The 18,109-nt window shown below is 49.0% G+C and overlaps 1 protein-coding gene across 4 annotated transcripts; it reads left to right on the top strand.

Annotated features, from left to right (window-relative positions):
- The first annotated feature begins 847 nt into the window (after positions 1-847).
- On the top strand, positions 848-17,881 carry usp31 (ubiquitin specific peptidase 31). 4 transcript variants are annotated; one of them, XM_077009265.1, is made up of 17 exons: positions 848-2,640; positions 2,912-3,043; positions 3,976-4,115; positions 4,208-4,300; positions 6,182-6,317; positions 8,384-8,531; positions 8,736-8,910; positions 9,146-9,257; positions 9,390-9,484; positions 9,683-9,760; positions 9,965-10,094; positions 10,708-10,827; positions 11,012-11,237; positions 11,437-11,595; positions 11,943-12,095; positions 13,085-14,548; positions 14,968-17,881. In XM_077009265.1, the coding sequence occupies exons 1-16, from the start codon at positions 2,110-2,112 to the stop codon at positions 14,545-14,547; spliced, it is 3,891 nt and encodes a 1,296-aa protein (XP_076865380.1). In that variant the 5' UTR covers positions 848-2,109; the 3' UTR covers position 14,548; positions 14,968-17,881. The 4 variants fall into 4 exon arrangements, with proteins under 4 accessions (XP_076865380.1, XP_076865382.1, XP_076865381.1 ...); XM_077009267.1 differs by having other exon boundaries at positions 849-2,640; positions 4,021-4,115; XM_077009266.1 differs by having other exon boundaries at positions 849-2,640; positions 4,021-4,115; positions 13,082-14,548.
- Positions 17,882-18,109: the final 228 nt, after the last annotated feature.

Genomic DNA, 18,109 nt, shown 5'->3' with positions numbered 1-18,109 from the left:
AGTATTCTTAACATTGACCTTTCTATTGTCAAATGAGCATGTGTACGTGACAGAGACCACAGTGCTCTTCGTTTAGTTCCTCTGGACTAAGATGCTTCTGTAAGATCCCCTTCATACATCGTCTTTGACATGTGACCGCTTACACCCTAGAAATCGTCTGTTCGTCAAAGTTTTCTTAACACTCTAAACATAACTTGTTTAGACTGTCAGGCCATGCTGTGACCCTTCCAAGTATGTCATATGCCCCCCCTGCTGCTAAGCTTATCTGTGCTTTCTTGTGCTGAGCTAAAATGCTGCTTTTGCTACAGTTACTCTTCTGTGTGCTCATGTCTGTATCCACGCATGTTGGCCTCCTTTACCGCCTCTGATATTTATTTGGTCCTCATGTTAAGACACAACACCAAGGGGCTGTAGGCTAAATGCCCCATCTGGAACTGACTACATGAAGCAGCTGTTGGAGGGCCACACATCTTGGTGAGGCATCACTAGAAGGTCAACTGTTGTCACTGCTGAATTACACACAAACTGCCTATATGGGTTGGTCCAGACAAAGGACTGCTGCTTCCAGTAGTAAATGCACACGCAGGTAAAGAGAGGGTGGTTCGGTTTCCAGTAGGAGTCCTTAACGGAGCAGATTCTTCATACACAAAGTAGCAACTACTGCAACATTACAGTCAACACTGTCTTTCGTGAAATATTCATTCATGATTTTATTTGGCAAAAATCATTCCCATATGACAACGTTGGACCCTGCAATCCTATATTACATAAAACAGAGAGAGAGAGGGAGAGAGATCCCAACTCTCCGGAAACTACGAGGTACCTGCTCCAGTGTGCTGGCCCGTGACGTCACTATCACAACGCCCTGCAGCGTCAGTGATTTTCGCTGGACGGAGCGAAGCAGAAACGGCCCAAAAGACTTACATGGACCATCGGACTCGATTAAAGCGTTTCTCGTGGCGCAAAATCGCATCCGTAAAGCGGCACAACATTCGGCGCAGCCGCCGCACCAGTGGAAGGAACATGGCGGGGTTTTTATTCGTATGTGCAGCCAACCTTTGCGCTTATGGTGAAAAATAGCTGTCTATGTCTCTCGGTTGAATGTGGCTTGCTGCTTGTAGCTAATGCTAGCATTTAGCTACCTTACTATGGACAATCTGTGGTGGGACGGCTTGGTGTCGCGATAAATACTACCACGGTCGCGCTCTCCGATGGTGGATATACTGTTATTGCTCACTATTTAGCCTCCCTGTCTAACTAGATAGCGAACAGCCTACATGCAAGCGTCGCCGTTGCTGGGGTGGAGTTGCAGTTTAGTACAATCATGCACTTACTTGTTATGCTCCATAACGTTAAGTGATAAATGAACTAACGCACGGACTAGCTGGGCAGGCGCGAGCGTGCGGGCTGGCGGGGCAGATCGGTTGGTGTTTGGTTGCAAGGCTGCGCGCGCCACTCTCCTTCTGCAGCGTGGCCGTCTGGGCTGCGCTGGTGGAGCGGGGGCACGAGACGCGTCTTCATCTGGGCTTTGCGCAAGGCTTAGATCTAGCGATCCGGTTCGGTTTCGTGACGTGCAAACGGCAAAGCAAAGTTGGGCCTGTAACATCGGACTGGCTTGCTGAGTTTAAAGCGAGCACACCGGCCAGCTAACGTGTCTAGTGGTGTTAATGAGCTGTGTAACATGGCCTGTACCTAGCGAGACGAACCGGGCCAGAACCACCACGCGCGTGGATTTGGGGAATTGCTGTCTAAACTAGGATGCAGCTTCCATTACGTCTTCAGCGAGGACTGGTTGTCCAGTTGGCGTCACGATGCAACTTTGCAAATGTGCAAGGGTTGTGTTTCTGAGGTTAACTTTTTACACTTGGACGAGAGAAGCATTTGGTGCGCCACCTGGATCAAAATAGCTGAGCCGCGGCTGGGCAGGACGGCTGATGGAAGATGAAGGCTTGTACGCCGACCTGAGAGTCATTTAATAAATAAAGCAGACGCTCGGACATTCCTGAACTGTTGCGGTTTCGTGTTGGGGATCTTCTACCCGCCGCCTTTTCCAGGCGTTATTTCTTGCATAACCCCCGATTTAGTGGAGATGCTCTAAAAGAACCTGTCATGTCGAGCAAAGCCTCGAGTAAAGAGAAGAAACCCAGTCTCGGTAAGAAACTCTTCCGGAGAGGATCTGTTCGGTCGGTGGGGAGTTTTATGAGCAGGGTCCTGAAGACCCTGTCAACCCTCTCCCACTTCGGATCCGAGTTACACCCTCCAGAAGGTGACAAGGACGACGGAGGTTTCAGATCCTTCAAGAGCGACGGCAAGGGCTCCGTCGCATCGGACGAGAGCGACTGCGGTGGTTTTCTCGGGCGAGACAAAGTGCCTGGGGTGTCCGGTCTGAAGAATCATGGCAACACTTGCTTCATGAACGCCATTCTGCAGTGTCTGAGCAATACGGAGCTTTTCGCAGAGTATTTGGCATTGGAACAGTTTCGAGGAGATGCACCGGAGGAAGAGAAACCCAAGACAAACGGCGTCCTCCTGCAGAGGAGAGGCGCTCAGGAGAAAGGCGAAGTGACCGAACAGCTGGCCGGATTGGTTCGATCTTTGTGGACGTTTGAATATACTCCACAACATAGCAGAGATTTCAAAGTAAGTGCAGCATGTTTGTTACAAGTATGTGCTGTCATGGTAAAATGACCCAAATAGCAGCCCATAAGCAGTAACCGATGTCTGTCGAAGCTCAAAGAGCAACTATAGTATTGTCATTTTCCTCCTCTTATCTTGCATTAAAAGTTTGCATGGAAAAAAACACACAGTCAAGCCAAACCATGTACTTCAGGGCTGGAGAAACGTCTATGTGGTACTGTTGAAGTTTTGCCTGTCGTTTCCCTGGTGTGATGTGTGGCGTGTGTTTTTGTAGAATGCCGTGTCGAAGCGTGCCATGCAGTACCGAGGAAACGCCCAGCACGATGCCCAGGAGTTTCTCCTTTGGCTTCTGGACCGTGTGCATGAAGACCTGAACAACATGGGGCACAGCAGGCCCTCTATAAAGGTGGGCTGGGCTTTGGATTGTAGTGCCTGGGAAAGTGACCTAGAACTTTACAAACACAGCGTTGCTTGCCGTGATCCCTGGGTGGTTAAATCTTCTTGCTGTGTTCTGTTCCTTGTTGTCTTTTTGTTGTGAGCTGCCTTTTTGGTTTAAGACTGAATCTGACCTTGTCTGACAGGCTAAAGAGATGCACCTTCATTCAGTTAAGAAACGACAGGGTAGGTCAGGTATCACGCTCACCGCCATCAGCCAGGACGTCCAGGACTCTCTGCGTGTGGCGTGTGGCGGATTTACATCGATTCCTCATTCAGGGCTTTAGATCTCAATCAGCTGACTGGTTGGCAAACAGAGTGCCTGATGGAAGGGCGAGGCTGGAATTGAACCCATAATCCCCTGCTCCTCATCATCCGCCAGTCAGCTCTCCATTTGTTTGTGGGCAGTGGCCTGTGGTCAGGGGGTGGGTGTGCTCTTCCATACCCTGCTGCCCTGCTGGGCGTGGTGCCCTGGGGACGTGCCTCCTCGTGCGGGGTCACTCGGGCCAGGCACACGTGCTGTTTCACAGGGAAGAGATGCCGTTCCCTGCAGAGCCCTGGAGCACCGGCAACTTGACAAGAAATGTCAGAAGAAAAAAAAAAAGCTGGTTTCTATACTTGCCTTGCATGCATATATCTGATGTGTTTAGCTGAGGATGCAGTTCACTGTAAGATCTGTCCCATCAGTGCAAAAGCACGTTCTAGTCATCCTCTCTCACTGTACATGACTGCTAAGTGCTGGCCATTGTATTTGAGGGGTGAGTGGTCCATGTGCCCGTGATGGATATGATCACATATTCTTCATGTACTCAAATTACAGTCTGAGTTAACGACAGTATCTGGAAGGGAGCGGTCCTAATTCACTTGTGAGTTAAGTGACATTGCCTTCATCTTCATCTACAGTCATGTCCTGCATATGTGAGTTTTCTGCTGTCCTCTGCGCCACAGCCCCCCCTAGAGGACGATGATGGAGGTCTGGAGGGACCTTCGCTGCCGTTGTCGGCTGGATCTTTTGTTCAGGAGCTTTTCCAGGCCCAGTACAGGTATGGCAGCTTCTTTGTGTCACTGGGTTTTGTTGAAGACCTCCATTTTATTGGTCTCTCTCTCTGTCTGTCTCTCTCTGTCCTTCACACAGGTCTTCACTCACCTGCCCACACTGTCAGAAACAGAGCAACACTTTTGATCCCTTCCTGTGCATCTCTCTCCCCATCCCCCTACCTCACACTCGGTAAGTGGGCACCGTCTCCTGCGTTTCCCAGTTGCTTTTCCCGCTGGTTGTACTGGGCATCTGGGAGGCTGTGCTCCGCCCGTGAGCTGCTCTTTCTCCTCTGCTCTGGGCCATGTCAGAAGCTAACCTAGTTTTTGTTCGCTCGTCCTGTGTTGTCTCCGTGACTGGGAGAACACGTCGGACTGCTGGAATTGAGCTGGAATCGGCATCTTTCACGCTGTGAGAAGAGTTAATATGTACGGTTGTGAACCACTTAACATGCTTGTGTTCTTCCTGCTGTGGATAAATGGGCTTTTGACTGAAGAAGCGTTTCTCATTCACCAGCGATAGGCTGCCTGTTCTGTGATGAAAGCCTCAGGTCTTATCTTCGTTTACTGCACGTTAGGTGGGTCTCATTCAAAGTAATTGCCACTTGCAAATTAGCGTGGCTTGCGTTAAGCTATCTACTTGGGAACAGAAGAGAAATCCAGTTCGTAATGGTTATGTGAGTGCTTTTCTCTGGAATTGCTTGGTGTATCACTTCTTCGAGGACCTTGTGGGAAACTGAGGAGTCTTCACTTCCTCGACCCTCTTAGAGGTGCTGCTGTCCGCCAGGTTTTTGGTTTTAAAGTGGTACTATTTTCAGCTTCTGCTACGGTGCCTGAACAGGGCCAAATCTCTCTGTTCGATGCTGGCTCTTTTTAAGGCCTCTCAATTTATTATTGCATATTAATAATTAAATATATCCTACTATTAGGGGGAGTCCAGATGATGATTTAGTGCACATTTGCCCTGTCACTACATTAGGGATGATCCATTACATCTAAACCATCATCACAAGAACAGCCAGTAGGGTCAGAATTCCGTTCCCTGTTTAATTTAGGGAGTTATTAGACTAGTCTTTCCCTCCATAGACATGACTTATATGGACTGAAGGCAGTGTGGACACTCCCTCCCCCCAAAGAAATATGGGTTAAGAGCTACTACAGGGATTATGTTAAATATGGATGTGGGAGCTACTACTGAGATTGTTAAATCAGAATGAGAGGGGTACTGCTGGGATTAGACTAAATCTGGACGAGAGATGTACTGCTGGGATTAGACTAAATCTGGACGAGAGATGTACTGCTGGGATTAGGCTAAATCTGGACGAGAGATGTACTGCTGGGATTAGACTAAATCTGGACGAGAGAGGTACTGCTGGGATTAGACTAAATCTGGATGAGAGAGGTACTGCTGGGAATATGTTAAATGGGGATGAGAAGCAGATTTCATGGTGAGAGAAGCTTTGGAGTGCATGACGGTACCTCCGTCTTTGTGGTGTATCATGGCGTCCTCTCCAGCTGTGTCTGTCTCTTATTGGGCTCTGGATGCTAAACTGCACTTTCTGATTCTAATGTTTCGCTGCCTTTGTAGAGAGGAATATCTGCAGGAGCCCAGTTGTTATTTTATGTGTGGCTTGCATACAGTTCAAGCAGCTGGTCAGTGGTGGAGAGAGAGCCGCTGTAGTTGGCACAGAGAGAGCCGCTGTAGTTGGCACAGAGAGAGCCGCTGTAGTTGGCACAGAGAGAGCCGCTGTAGTTGGCACAGAGAGAGCCGCTGTAGTTGGCACAGAGAGAGCCGCTGTAGTTGGCACAGAGTATCTGTGTATTGATGAGCACGTACTGCCAACATATAGTGAATGTATAATACACTAGTGTACTGATTGGTTCCATTAATTATTAGTGTTACACTCATTAGTGTACTGATTGGTCACACTAATTTTTTGTGTTACACTCATTAGTGTGACCTGTGACCTGTTCGTGTTTCCCCAGTGGTTTGCTTGTTTGTGGAGTGGCAGGGTAGCAGCGGGTTGTCCTGTGCGTGTGCTGAGCTGTTCTCCTCTGTGTCGCCGCCCCTCAGGCCGCTGTACGTGACGGTGGTGTATCAGGGCAAATACTCCCACTGCATGCGGATCGGCGTGGCCGTCCCCCTCAACAGCACCGTCTCCAAGCTGCGGGAGGCTGTGTCACGAGAGACCAAGATTCCTCCGGACCAGGTACCCCCCCCCCCCACCCACCCTCACACAGGCTGGACATGCACAGAGGACCCGTTACCTTCCATGGCTGATGGAAACTGTGAGGTTTTGCTGCAAGGCCTCGGTTCCTGGCTCAGACTGGGACAGACTGACTCTGCAGGAATCGCTGTTTCATGGCTGTGGCTGCGTTAGGCAGTTTTGTGGTTTCCAACTCATCAGCCATGTCTCTGTATCCTGTATCTTAAATCAGCTGTATTTATTTATAGATCCAGCACTCTTACGTCTCAGTCAGGCCAAGTTCAGTGTAAAGATGCTGCCTCTCGACAGGCAGGCAGCAGCGTCTCTGAGCTGGAACGCTGTTAGCGAGGCAAAGCCGTTTTTGTGTCTGCTGTACCCTCAGCTACAGATATGTTTGAAGATGGTTTGCTGGAATTCGCCCTTTAATCTGTAAAGTGGAAATGTAGCTGCTTGCTGCAGTGGAATGGGAAAAGCAGACGGGGACGTGTAGGAAGAGGGGGCTGATGGGATCTGTTCACGTATTAAAAGGCTGGAATTGCCTGCCGTACATGGTGGAGATCCTCCACTGAAGGAGTGTGACTTGATTGACGTAGTAATCCTGGAGAACGAAGCCCTTGCCAAAGCCAGTAATACTCGCTGGTTTGGTAGTTGGTTCGTTAACAGTAAGAATAACCACAGTTGCTTTCCCAAGCATCTCCACAGGGCGTGTTCTGTCCGGAGTATTCACAAATCTGCTTTTATGGCTCTCTAAAGGGGTTTTCTTTGTTCATCTTCTTTTGCCTTTCAACAATAAATTTTTAACTTGAGATGTGGTTGACATTATTGTTTTATTTGGTATGTTTGATCGATTTGAAATGCATTACATTGTACTGCATCTTTTGAAATGTGTCCCCCCCCCCCAAATGTAATTCAATTTTTCTCTGTTGTCATTATAAATGAAGTTCAGGACTGTGAACAAACAGGAGGGTTGTGTTTAGACTCTGTGTTTAGACTTTGCTTCTGGTTGTGAGGTGTTGACGTGCTGCTCAGCTGAAGAGAGAGTAATGCTCATTTTCTCTGGTGTCTCCGCCTGTGCATCTGGTGCTTTTGTTCTTCACTCTGGGCCTGTTTGAGTACTCGTGAGCGTTTTACCACAACACTTCACCACACCAGCATTTGTTCCAGGCTGTATTTGGGGTAAATCCAAATGGTGTTTTCTCTGACCTGTTAATGAAATGAACAGCTGTAGCTTACCTTGTCATCCGTTTATAGCTCCATTAAAACACCAGCGAGCCCGCTGATCAGGACATAAGAAAACACGCTGTTCTTTCACAGCGCTCCCTGATATTCCAGAGGAGGACCTGATCTCAGGACAGGATGCTGCTTCATTATTGTTCCAGTAGCATCTGCTAAATTTAACTCATTTACACAGTTATGTTATGACATCCAAAGGCCTCTCTGGTTGCCCCTGGTTTAATAACATACAAAAACACTTTGGGAGAGTTGAAGTCCACATTTAATGATTTAAAGTAAAACACTGTGTATAATAAGACGCAGTAGCCCAGCAGTAAAGACCCCAGTAGTGTGAGCGCAGAGACACGGGAGTGTTACGTGTTCATTGATGGTTTAGAAATACAGCCGATGGATGACTTGATTACTGAGATGATGTAGTTGAGAGCCTCAGAGCTGCTGTCTGGGTCACGTACGTGTGAAATCTTGTGCTGCGTGCCTGACCCTGAGGGCACGTGAGTAGATGAGCTGCCCAGACGTGAGGGAAGCCGAGGACCCACCCACGTGACAGAAGCACACGTGCTGCTGGAGAGAGACCTGCTGAAACGTAGAAACACTTCTACTTTAGTGAAATTGTCATTAATCACATCTGGTGTTCACAAATGGGAGTGGCAGATACCAGCAACCCCCACAGAGTTCTGCACATACACCCATGTGGATTGGTTAGTGGAAAGGAGTGGCTTTTGTTTGTGTTGGAACAACCTCCAAAAGCTGCAGTACTGTTAATTGTGTGTGTGTGTGTGTGTGTGTGTGTGTGTGTGTGTGTGTGTGTGTGTGTGTGTGTGTCCTCGTCTGGGCAGTTTGTCCTGACTGAAATGTACTACGATGGTTTCCACCGGTCCTTCTGCGACGATGACGACGATCTCGACATCATTCAAGAGAGTGACTCCATCTTTGCGTTTGAAACCCCCGAGACATTCCGACTGGAAAACCTTCGCTCCAAAAGAGGTTCTTTTCATTTCATTTGTTGCATTGTTTCATTGGGAGGCAAAATTGACACATATATTTTAAACTTGGCTTTTTGATTTCTTAGCATTGCGTTTCTAAATCAAAATGTCATGGCGAATTATTATTATTATTGATCATTGGCATCAACCTGTGAATAAGCACATTTCATTAGCGGCATCAACAAAACTGGCTCACGTTTCATAGGGAGCCTGCTGGCCAACCTGAACCAGAACAATCTGAAGTACAGTGGGGAGAATGTGCGTACGCCGTCATTCATGCAAGGGGCCGTAAACCCGGCGTCACCCAATAAGAACACGGAGTCTGACAAGATGATTCTGCTGATCTGCAATAGAGCCTTCACTGGTCATCAGGGGAGGAGGTACTGGCCCCGCCCACTAGCACCTCCCACCTCCTACCTCCTTCCTCCTACCTCCTACCCATAACGTCCTTGTCCTGAGTTCCCCACACCATAAGGATGTGCTAAATTGCTACTATGCATGAAATAGAAAGAATTGTGATTTTTCAGGAGATATATTCTTTTGATATTTCTTTTCATTCTTTGAGATTCCCTTGGTGTAGCAGGACTTTTAAAGCTGCTGTTTGCCTTCTGCAAGGTTTGGCCTTCCGTTTGTTCTGTACATGGAGCGCACTGTGACCTGGGATGTGTTTCAGAAGGCCATCCTGGAGAAGATGCACCACCTCCTGAGGCAAGGTGTCTACATCCAGGTGAGAGCCGTCTGCCCGCCGCCCGTTAGGGGGATATCGCGGCCTTAACGTGATCCAGTCAGACTTTCATTAGTTTGTTTCAGCACAAATGTGGAAATGTGGTGTGTGTGTGTGTTGGTGTGTGTGTTGTAGGTGGGACCCTTCAGTCTGCGTGTTGTTGGTGTAGTGGGAATCACGTACCTGTTACCTCAGGAAGAGCTTCCGCTCTGTCACCCCAGCGTGGAGAGGTTGGTCAGCTTCTCACCAGTCTGTTCTGGGAGAACCTCACAGCACACCTTCCCAACGCCCGCTCTCTCTCTCTAATTGACCTGCTTTGCATCTATCAGATGTGTAATGTTCACATGTGTGTTTTCCATTGTTTACTGATGGTCTTAAGTTAACTGGACAGGAGTCAGCTTATGGTTCTTTGACTCATCTTTTTGCAGGGCGTACAAGTCGTGCGGCCATGGCGGCCCTCCTCATGTCAAGATCGTGGTCGAGTGGGACAAGGAGACCAAGGACTAGTAAGTAGAAGCAGGAACAAGAACCTCCATTTGTCTAAAGAGGAAGGAAGGTCTCCGCGTACGGCAGGTCTCCGCGTACGGCAGGTCACTGTACGGCCGCTGCAGGAACCGTGTGACTGTGGCATCTCTGCGAGCCCCAGCGGGCAGGTAGCAGGTGCCTGGTGGGCGTGTCTGACAGGCTGTGTGATGGCTTTGCCCCCCCAGCCTGTTCGGCCACACGGAGGAGGAGTACATCCCGGACGCGGAGAGCGTGTACCTGCACCGCCAGCAGCATCACCAGCCGCAGGCCTGCTCCCTGGCACAGTGCTTTCAGCTCTACACCAAAGAGGAGCAGGTGATGCTAGCTCCGCCCTTCCCCCCTCCCCCAGCTCCGCCCCCAACTCCCCTTCTGTCTGGTTGATAACACAGTATGTTTGTTTGTAACATGGTGTACAATGTTCCTGTCCAAATGCTTTGATCACGCAGCAAAACGCTGTAATGTGAGCAGCTGTACTAGACATGGTTTGAGCACACGTGGCCAGTGCATAGGTCACTTAAACAACTTATTGTTAATTAAGTTGCAGCGTACTGAAATGGCGTGTTCTATTTGGAGACGTGATGCTGAGTTTGGTCAGTGTTGCTGAGTCCCAGTGAGTTCTCAGCTCCTCCCTGTTCAGGGCGGGGCTCGCTTACCTACAGCTGTCCTTCCGTTGCCTTAATGGCTGATCTGCCTGAGCGGACGTTAAATGGTGGTTCCCCTCGGTTCTGCTAGTGCGGACTTCACCCTCCAACGGCACCATGTGCAGTCCAAATCCGCCCTGTGGTGGCCTGCATTGGCCCCGGTCACCGTTGGTGCGGTTTTAAGCCACGGCTCTCACGTGCGCGGCTGTCACGTGCGCGGCTGTCACGTGCGCGGCTGTCACGTGGCCGCTCCATTACGCCCTTCCTCTCGCGCTGTGTCGTTGCAGTTGGCTCCGGACGACGCCTGGCGCTGTCCGCACTGTAAGCAGCTACAGCAGGGCCGCATCAAGCTGAGCCTGTGGACCCTGCCCGACATCCTCATCCTCCACCTAAAACGGTTCAGGCAGGTACGCTACACCCGCTACGTCGCCTCTCGGCAGTACACCCTCCGTAATCCAGTGAATGCTCTGTGGATTAGGGCGGGGTTAAGAGGGGCGGGGTTAAGGGGGGTGGGGTTAAGGGGGGCGGGGTTGGTGCTGGCCCCGTGCCGGTGGTGCTGGCGTGTCGTGTAATGCCGCTTGCGTCCTGCAGGAGGGCGACAGGAGGCTGAAGATGCAGAACATGGTGCACTTCCCTCTGCTGGGCTTGGACATGGCGCCCCATGTGGTCAAGAGGAGCCAAAGCAGCTGGAGCCTACCCTCGCACTGGTCGCCCTGGAGACGACCTTACGGCCTCGGCCGCAACCCGGAAGACTATCTCTACGACCTGTATGCTGTGTGCAATCATCATGGCAACATGCATGGAGGTCACTACACAGGTAACGGGGCAACAGTCGCTGGTGTTACTACAGCTGGTGCGTCTATCGTCTGGCCTAACAAGTCTTTTAAAGGTTCAATCACAAAGTGCTAATATTGCTGACAGTGAACAATCTTTCTGGCTGGTTTTAATGATTATTTATTAGTTTTGAGTGAAAACCCTAGAGGAACCCGGACCGCTGTGCTGTGTTTGTTACTCAGCGTACTGTAAGAACTCCATTGATGGGCAGTGGTACTGCTTTGATGACAGCGAGGTCCAGACCATCCCTGACGAGGACGTGTGCCAACAGATGGCTTACATTCTGTTCTACCAGAGGAGGAACACTATTCCCTCATGGTCTGCCAACAGCTCGGTGGCCGGTGAGTCTCCGCTCTTACTCCACCACGTGGGCCAGATGAGCTGAGTGGTTCTGCCTCTCGGCTGACTCGTGTGTCCTGTGGGGGCAGCTCGTCTGGGCCGCGCCTCCTGCCGGCGTTTAGCCAGTGGAGCCGGACTGGCAGGCCACTGCCCATCTAGCTTTCTCTGCACTTTCTCACTTCTCTGTGTGGGAGGCAGGCCCAAGGTCTCCTCCATACGTGTGGCCCAAGGCCTCCTCCATACGTTTGGCCCAAGGCCTCCTCCATACGTGTCCGCCCGTGTTGAGACCTCTGACTGTGCCCCTGTAGCTGTGCCTCAGACTGTGTCTCTGTACCCGTGTTGGGTTTAGGCTCCACCAGCTCATCCCTCTGTGAGCACTGGGTGAACCGGATCCCAGGAAGCCGGCCGCCCAGTCTGGCCTCGGGGGCCTCGTCACGCCGCACCTCCCTCGCCTCCCTCGCAGAGTCCGTGGAGTTCCCGGGTGACCGCAGCGAAGACGACGGTGAGGAGCATGTGGGGGACTGTGCCTCGCACGGGGGCTCTTCTTCTGGTTCTGGGTTGTCATGGGATGAGTGTGCAGGTTCTGTACGTGGTTTGGACTATTTCACAATGTTTCTATGCCATTTTGAGAACAGTAACAGCTTCATTGGAGCCAGAACACAGCTGCTGTAGACCTGAGCCCATTCAGTATTATTATTATTGTCATAATGGTATATTCTTATTGTAATTACATAGCTATAATTATAGTCTAATATTAAAATATTTTCTATTTTAAGTCTTTTTCAAGGTTCCAAGAGTCACTGTACATACATTAAATAGAGCAAAAAATAAAATAACAATATGGAGGAAAAAATAACCAAGGCATAAATCAAGGCAGGAAAACTGATTCCACTTAGGAAAAGTAAGATAATACCAAAGGCAAACTGAACCTGTGAAAGCAAACTGAATGGGAAAGTTTACGTGGGGCACAGAGGGTGTGTGTGTGTGTGTGTGTGTGTGTGTGTGTGTGTGTGTGTGTGTGCGTGTGTGTGTGTGTGTGTATATACACGTACGGGGAAATCGGAGTGTATGCGAAGGCGAAAACGTGTGAAGGACAGCAGAAAACTACCTGAGCCTGCACAACCTTCAAGAGTGGAAGAAAGACTTTATATTGTAAAGAATGAATCTGAGGTTGAACAAGCGGTTTGTTAAATGCTTAATCTTCACCATGTGAGGCTGTGAAGCAGAAATATGTCCAAACCTGAAACCACAGAAACATTGTGAATCAGTCGAATCTGATCAAACTCCACGTTTACTCCTGAGCTGTAACACTAACCCTGATCTCACGTTTGTCTCTTGATGACTCTTTACTGTCCTTCCTTCACACCTCTAGCACTAACGCAGGATCGCTCGCCGTGCTCAGCTAAGCCCAACAACTGCATGCCCTCTGCTCTTTCCATTCTCTCTGGTATCAGCGCGTTAGTTTCAATCTCTCTCCTTTTCGTTAAGGAGGATTCTCCACCCGCCCCTTTGTACGGAGCATCCAGCGTCAGAGCTTGTCTTCCAGATCGCCGCTGGCCAGCCCGCTGGCCTTCAGCGAGAACGGCACCAAGCCCTGCTGGTCCCTGTCCGCCAAACTCCACATGAGGTCCAGCTCGCCCTCGCACTTCTCCTTAGACTCCCGCTCCTCGCCGCCGCTGGAGAGGATCGGGGAGACGAGCGACGACAAGGTGTCCACGTCGTGCTTCGGGGGATACAGCCGTCATGAGCGCAACGCGGGCAGCAAGGCCCCTCTGGCCACCATGGAGGTGGTGGGGGGCGAGGAGGGCACCAGGATGCTGGACGACGCCTACTGCAGGGTCCCGCCGCCGGCCGACCGCAGGAGCTCGAAGGCGGAGCCGCCGGACAATAACAACCAGATCACAGCTGTGGACCAGAACGTGCACGGGACTCCATCCAAAGAGCAGAAGCACAAGAGCTCGGCAGAGACGAAGGGGGAGACCAGCGTGACGAAGAAGAGCTCGAGCAGGGGGAAAGGGGACCAGGAGAAGTCCTCCAAGAAGCGCCAAAGCACGACGTCCGTGCAGAAGTTGACTTCGTCCCAATCTTCGTCTTCCAGCCCTCAAGCAAAGGGTGCCAGAGTGACCAATCTGAAGGAGAAGACTGACCCAGTGAAGAACACCAAAGTGGGGTCACCAGGAACTCCCTCCAAGAAGAAGGACTCCCAGATCCAGGAGTCGGCCGCGGCATCCGGGGCGGCAAAAGTGAAGCAGCGCTTGACTTCTCCACCGCTGTCTTCAGCCTCCCCATCTCCCACTGGGAAGAGGAACTCCCTCACCACTCTGGAGAAGAGCTGCTCCTCCAGCAGGAAGAATCTGGTGGAGAGGAGCTCCAGCCGTGACTCTGTCCACACCAGCCCCCTGGCAGACAAGCCCCGTGCGACGGCCCTGCCGCGCTGCGCTCAGCCCCGGCCCGCCGAGGGAGTCCGGCCCGAGAGGAGAACCCTGCGGAGCTCCAGCAGTAGCTCCTCGGTCACCAGCCTGCGGTCTCCCAGCGTCTCCTCCAGGGACGTGCACCGCGGAGGCAAGTTGGAGGACAAAGGCCTCTCCTTCTTCAAGAGCGCCCTGAGGCAGAAGGACACGCGCCGCTCGGCCGACCTGGGCAAGAACGCCATGCTCGCCAAGAAGAGCGGCGACAGGACAGCCCGGTCCAGCAGCCAGACCAAACTGGGGGCGGAGGAGGGCGAGGGCAGCGCCCCCACGCCGCCCTCCACCAGCGAGGGCAAAACCTCAGCCGTCTCCACCCCCAGCAAACGCTCACTGCTGCCTGTGGGCAAGTGCAAGTCTTCCAGTTCCGAGACGAATCTCCAGTCTCCCGGCGGTGGGAGGAGACCCGCTGAGAAGACCACGCCCTCTTCCCGAAAGCTTCCTTCCAGCATGCAACCCTCTGCACGCCCAACACAGACGCCTCAATGATGTTAGTACCTTCATTATATTCTGTAATGCAGCTATTTTTTGGATGTGCCTATTGTGTGTGTGTGTGTGTGTGTGTGTGTGTGTGTGTGTGTGTTTGAGAGTATGTATGTATGAGAATATATATATATATATATATATATATATATATATATATATATATAACAAAAATGATATAGAATATACCTTTTACTTTTCTCAAAGAAAAACATGATCAAAGCGCCTTTAATCCTGCCATGGAACTGAATGGTTTCCTCTGGCGAGGTGTGGTATACAAATATACTACTGCTCACAAGTCTGAATAGGAATGTTTTAACTTAGCACTTTGTATATATTGTTTTCTGTTTCAAATAATCCTCAACCATCAGGAGACTAATGTGTGTGGATCGATGATTTGTTTTTACTGTTACTGTGTGTTTGGAGTTGTCCGCTGGGTCGGTTCGTTCTGAGCACCTCCACCTCCTGGCTCCACCTCCTGGCTCCACCTCCACACTTGGTGCTAATTAAATGGAGACGTTCCGCTGACGTTGTTGAAATGATGCTGGCGGAGTGGACACGACGCGACCTGGGACCAGACCAGACCAGGTGTGCATGCAGAAGTGTCCACGGTAGAACCCACAGGCCTCTGTCCAAACTCTCTTACCTGGTCTCCATCCACACTATCAAGTAACATGTTCCGGTAGCATAACTGCCCTGTGAAGTGTACATATCGTTGCCAACAGTAGATCAACAACTTATTTGTGTGAATGAGACATTTTAAAATGATAGACAATCTTAAATGATGGTTATTTTTACTCGAGATATGTGCTTTGAGGTCCTCTAGAGGGATGCAAAGGCAGTGTAGCTCTTTTTACGTGAGAAATGTGATGAGTACAGTCACGTTTTCAACCAATTATTCCCCAATGTTCGCCAAGTTCGACGCCAACAGCGTTCATTAACTGCAGCTTCACTTGCTTTGAACAGATCTTCAGATCTTCAGCCACTCCACCACTGTCTGGAGCTCCATATTAATCTGTGGATTAACAGTGCAATAGTTTTCAGAACTTTGTAGATGAAGCAAAATATTACTTCTGTATCCATAAAAAAAAAAAATATATATATATATATATCTCACATTGAATTTAATGTATATGTTTTGGATATTCTTTACTTTCCACTCCAGTGATTTTAAAGATACTGTATGTATGCAATAGAAATGAGAACCATTTAGTCAAAGTATATCAAAGTAAGTATATCGTACAGTGAGCTTCACCAGTGCTGGTCCCATGATGGGCCTTGGTTTGCTTTACTCTCAGATGTTTGGGTTTCTGTGGCATGATCAGATCAGAAGTGAAATGTTGCCCCTCAGATGACTCAAGTCTCTAACTGCACTTTCATCTGAAATGTAGCTTAACATTCCTTTAAAAGAATTGATCTGCATATTGTGAAATGGACTTGAGATGAAGTGTGGACTAGGACATCTGTATAGCCGTTCCTGTGGGTGGTGGGGTCACTATGGTGACCGGTGCTCAGAGATCAGGTCTGGTCCAGGTTTCATTTGAAAGTGGACCATATTCATATGTTAGTGCAGGGTTCCCAGCAAAGTGTCAGTTTCCCCCCCAGAACTGGTACAGAGGATCAGATGATCACTGTGATTCTGCTGGGGAGAGTTGGACTTGGTTATATATCTTAAAACAAAAGAAACAAAAGAACTGCCATCTTAGGCCTGCAGCCACTACCAGGACCTGTGCTCCTTACAACAGGTTTTCTTGTAAAACTCACCCTTAAATTTTAACACACATTTATCCCTTCAAAACACATGCTGTCATAAAAGGTGCCCCAACTCTGATCTCCTCCCAGGTACTTTGTTAGCTAAAACCTTTCTTTCTTTTTTTTTTTTTTAATCAAATTTGTGATAAGTGTTCTCAGTTATTCCTCCTTCAGGGTCCGTTTCCCCCGACGACGGCAGCTTGGCTCTGATGCTTCCGGCTGTAGGTACATGCAGTCCATAGTAATGCTTTATTACGTTGACCTTTCGCTCTGATCAGTTCAACCGACACCGATATTGACCCTCTGCAGGACAGACCCGATATGGTTCTGACAGACTGCTACATACCACTACACCTCTCCCCTCTGGACAGGCTCTGAGACAGCATTGGTTTTTATCAAGGGGACCTTTTGCACCATTTGAACAATTATGGCAAACAGTACTGCATGATGACACAGGTGCATGCATGGAACTATGCAAGCGATTGTTGCTAAGAAACATTAAGTGATTGCCAATCTTTGTCTTTCTAAATGTCAGTAGTGGAGAGCATGGTTTGGTTCTTCTTGCTTTTTTGCACTTTTCTGGTTCCTGTTGTTTACGATTGCAAAGGAAGAGTGTTGGGTATTAGTCTACATGCTTTATATCACATGTCTTAAAAGCATTATTAAATATGTTTTCGGTACTTTTCCATTCATAAGCTTTTAACGGAAAAATTCTCCCTTTTATTCGATAAGGATAATTTTCTTTACACGTCAATCAAGTCATGTTGACTTCAGCTTTCATTGTAGTAGTGTACTCGCATGTCAAACACGTGTGGGGGCTCCTCACTCCCACCCACCACCACAGCAGTTCGTTACACGCACGCACAAGCTCAGTCACGTACGTGTCAGTCAAGTCCCTCGTCAAACACCGCTCTGAGACACTAATAAGATGCCATTGATGTCATTTGGAGTATCTACCACATGATGGCGCCACAGAGCCGCGTGGGTAGTGCGTCACGCTGCTTTTCAAGAAACTTTGGGCCAATTGGACTTACAGAAGTTTGGAAAAATTTAGATTATATGTGTATGGGACTTTTTAAATAGCTCAAGTGCATATAACATGATTGTAAGCCTTAGGTTAGAACAGATTAATTTACTACTGTAACAAATGACAAGTCCTTTCAATCATATGAACTTGCTATTCCTGGTTTACACACTGGACTTGAGTTGTTCTGGCACGGAAGTCCCGGCTCTGTTCTCCTGTGTTCTTCACTACTTGAACTGGTGCCTGTTTGGATCTGACTTGGGTTTTTCTTTTACATTGTGCAACAGTCTTAACCATTGACCAACAGCGGTGAATAAAGAGGGACTGTCATGTAGAGATGTTGTTGCATGAGACTGCACCAGATGGCTTTGTTTATTTATTTGTATGTTTTGTTAAATGTGTATGCACTTTTCATAAACGTTTTTTAATTTGTTTTATTTTTGTTTGTTTTTAAGAATTCATTTCTTCTAGAAAATCATTTATATTCATAACATTGGTTCACCAATGTAAGACAAAAGTTGAAATGTAATTAAAAGATGGACCTGCCCTAGAGGTCTGATCTCAGCCTGCTCTGTGCTTTATCACTTTGTTCCCTGGATCAGCATCAAGATGCTGAAAATACAAACATTTATGAATGTTGTCCATTACCAGCTCGTGTCTTTCAACCAGCGCGCTCGTTGAAGTCAGGAGCAATCATTGCATTATGTATAATTGTCCACTAGGTGGAGCTTTTTGCCCATTTTGTACCGTGAAGTGAACGGAGTTTGGTTTCTACAGCGTCAACATTCTCTC

The sequence above is a fragment of the Brachyhypopomus gauderio genome, chromosome 6 (genome assembly GCF_052324685.1).
Source record: "Brachyhypopomus gauderio isolate BG-103 chromosome 6, BGAUD_0.2, whole genome shotgun sequence".
NCBI lineage: Eukaryota > Metazoa > Chordata > Actinopteri > Gymnotiformes > Hypopomidae > Brachyhypopomus > Brachyhypopomus gauderio.
This window is presented reverse-complemented; position numbering and strand designations above follow the sequence as displayed.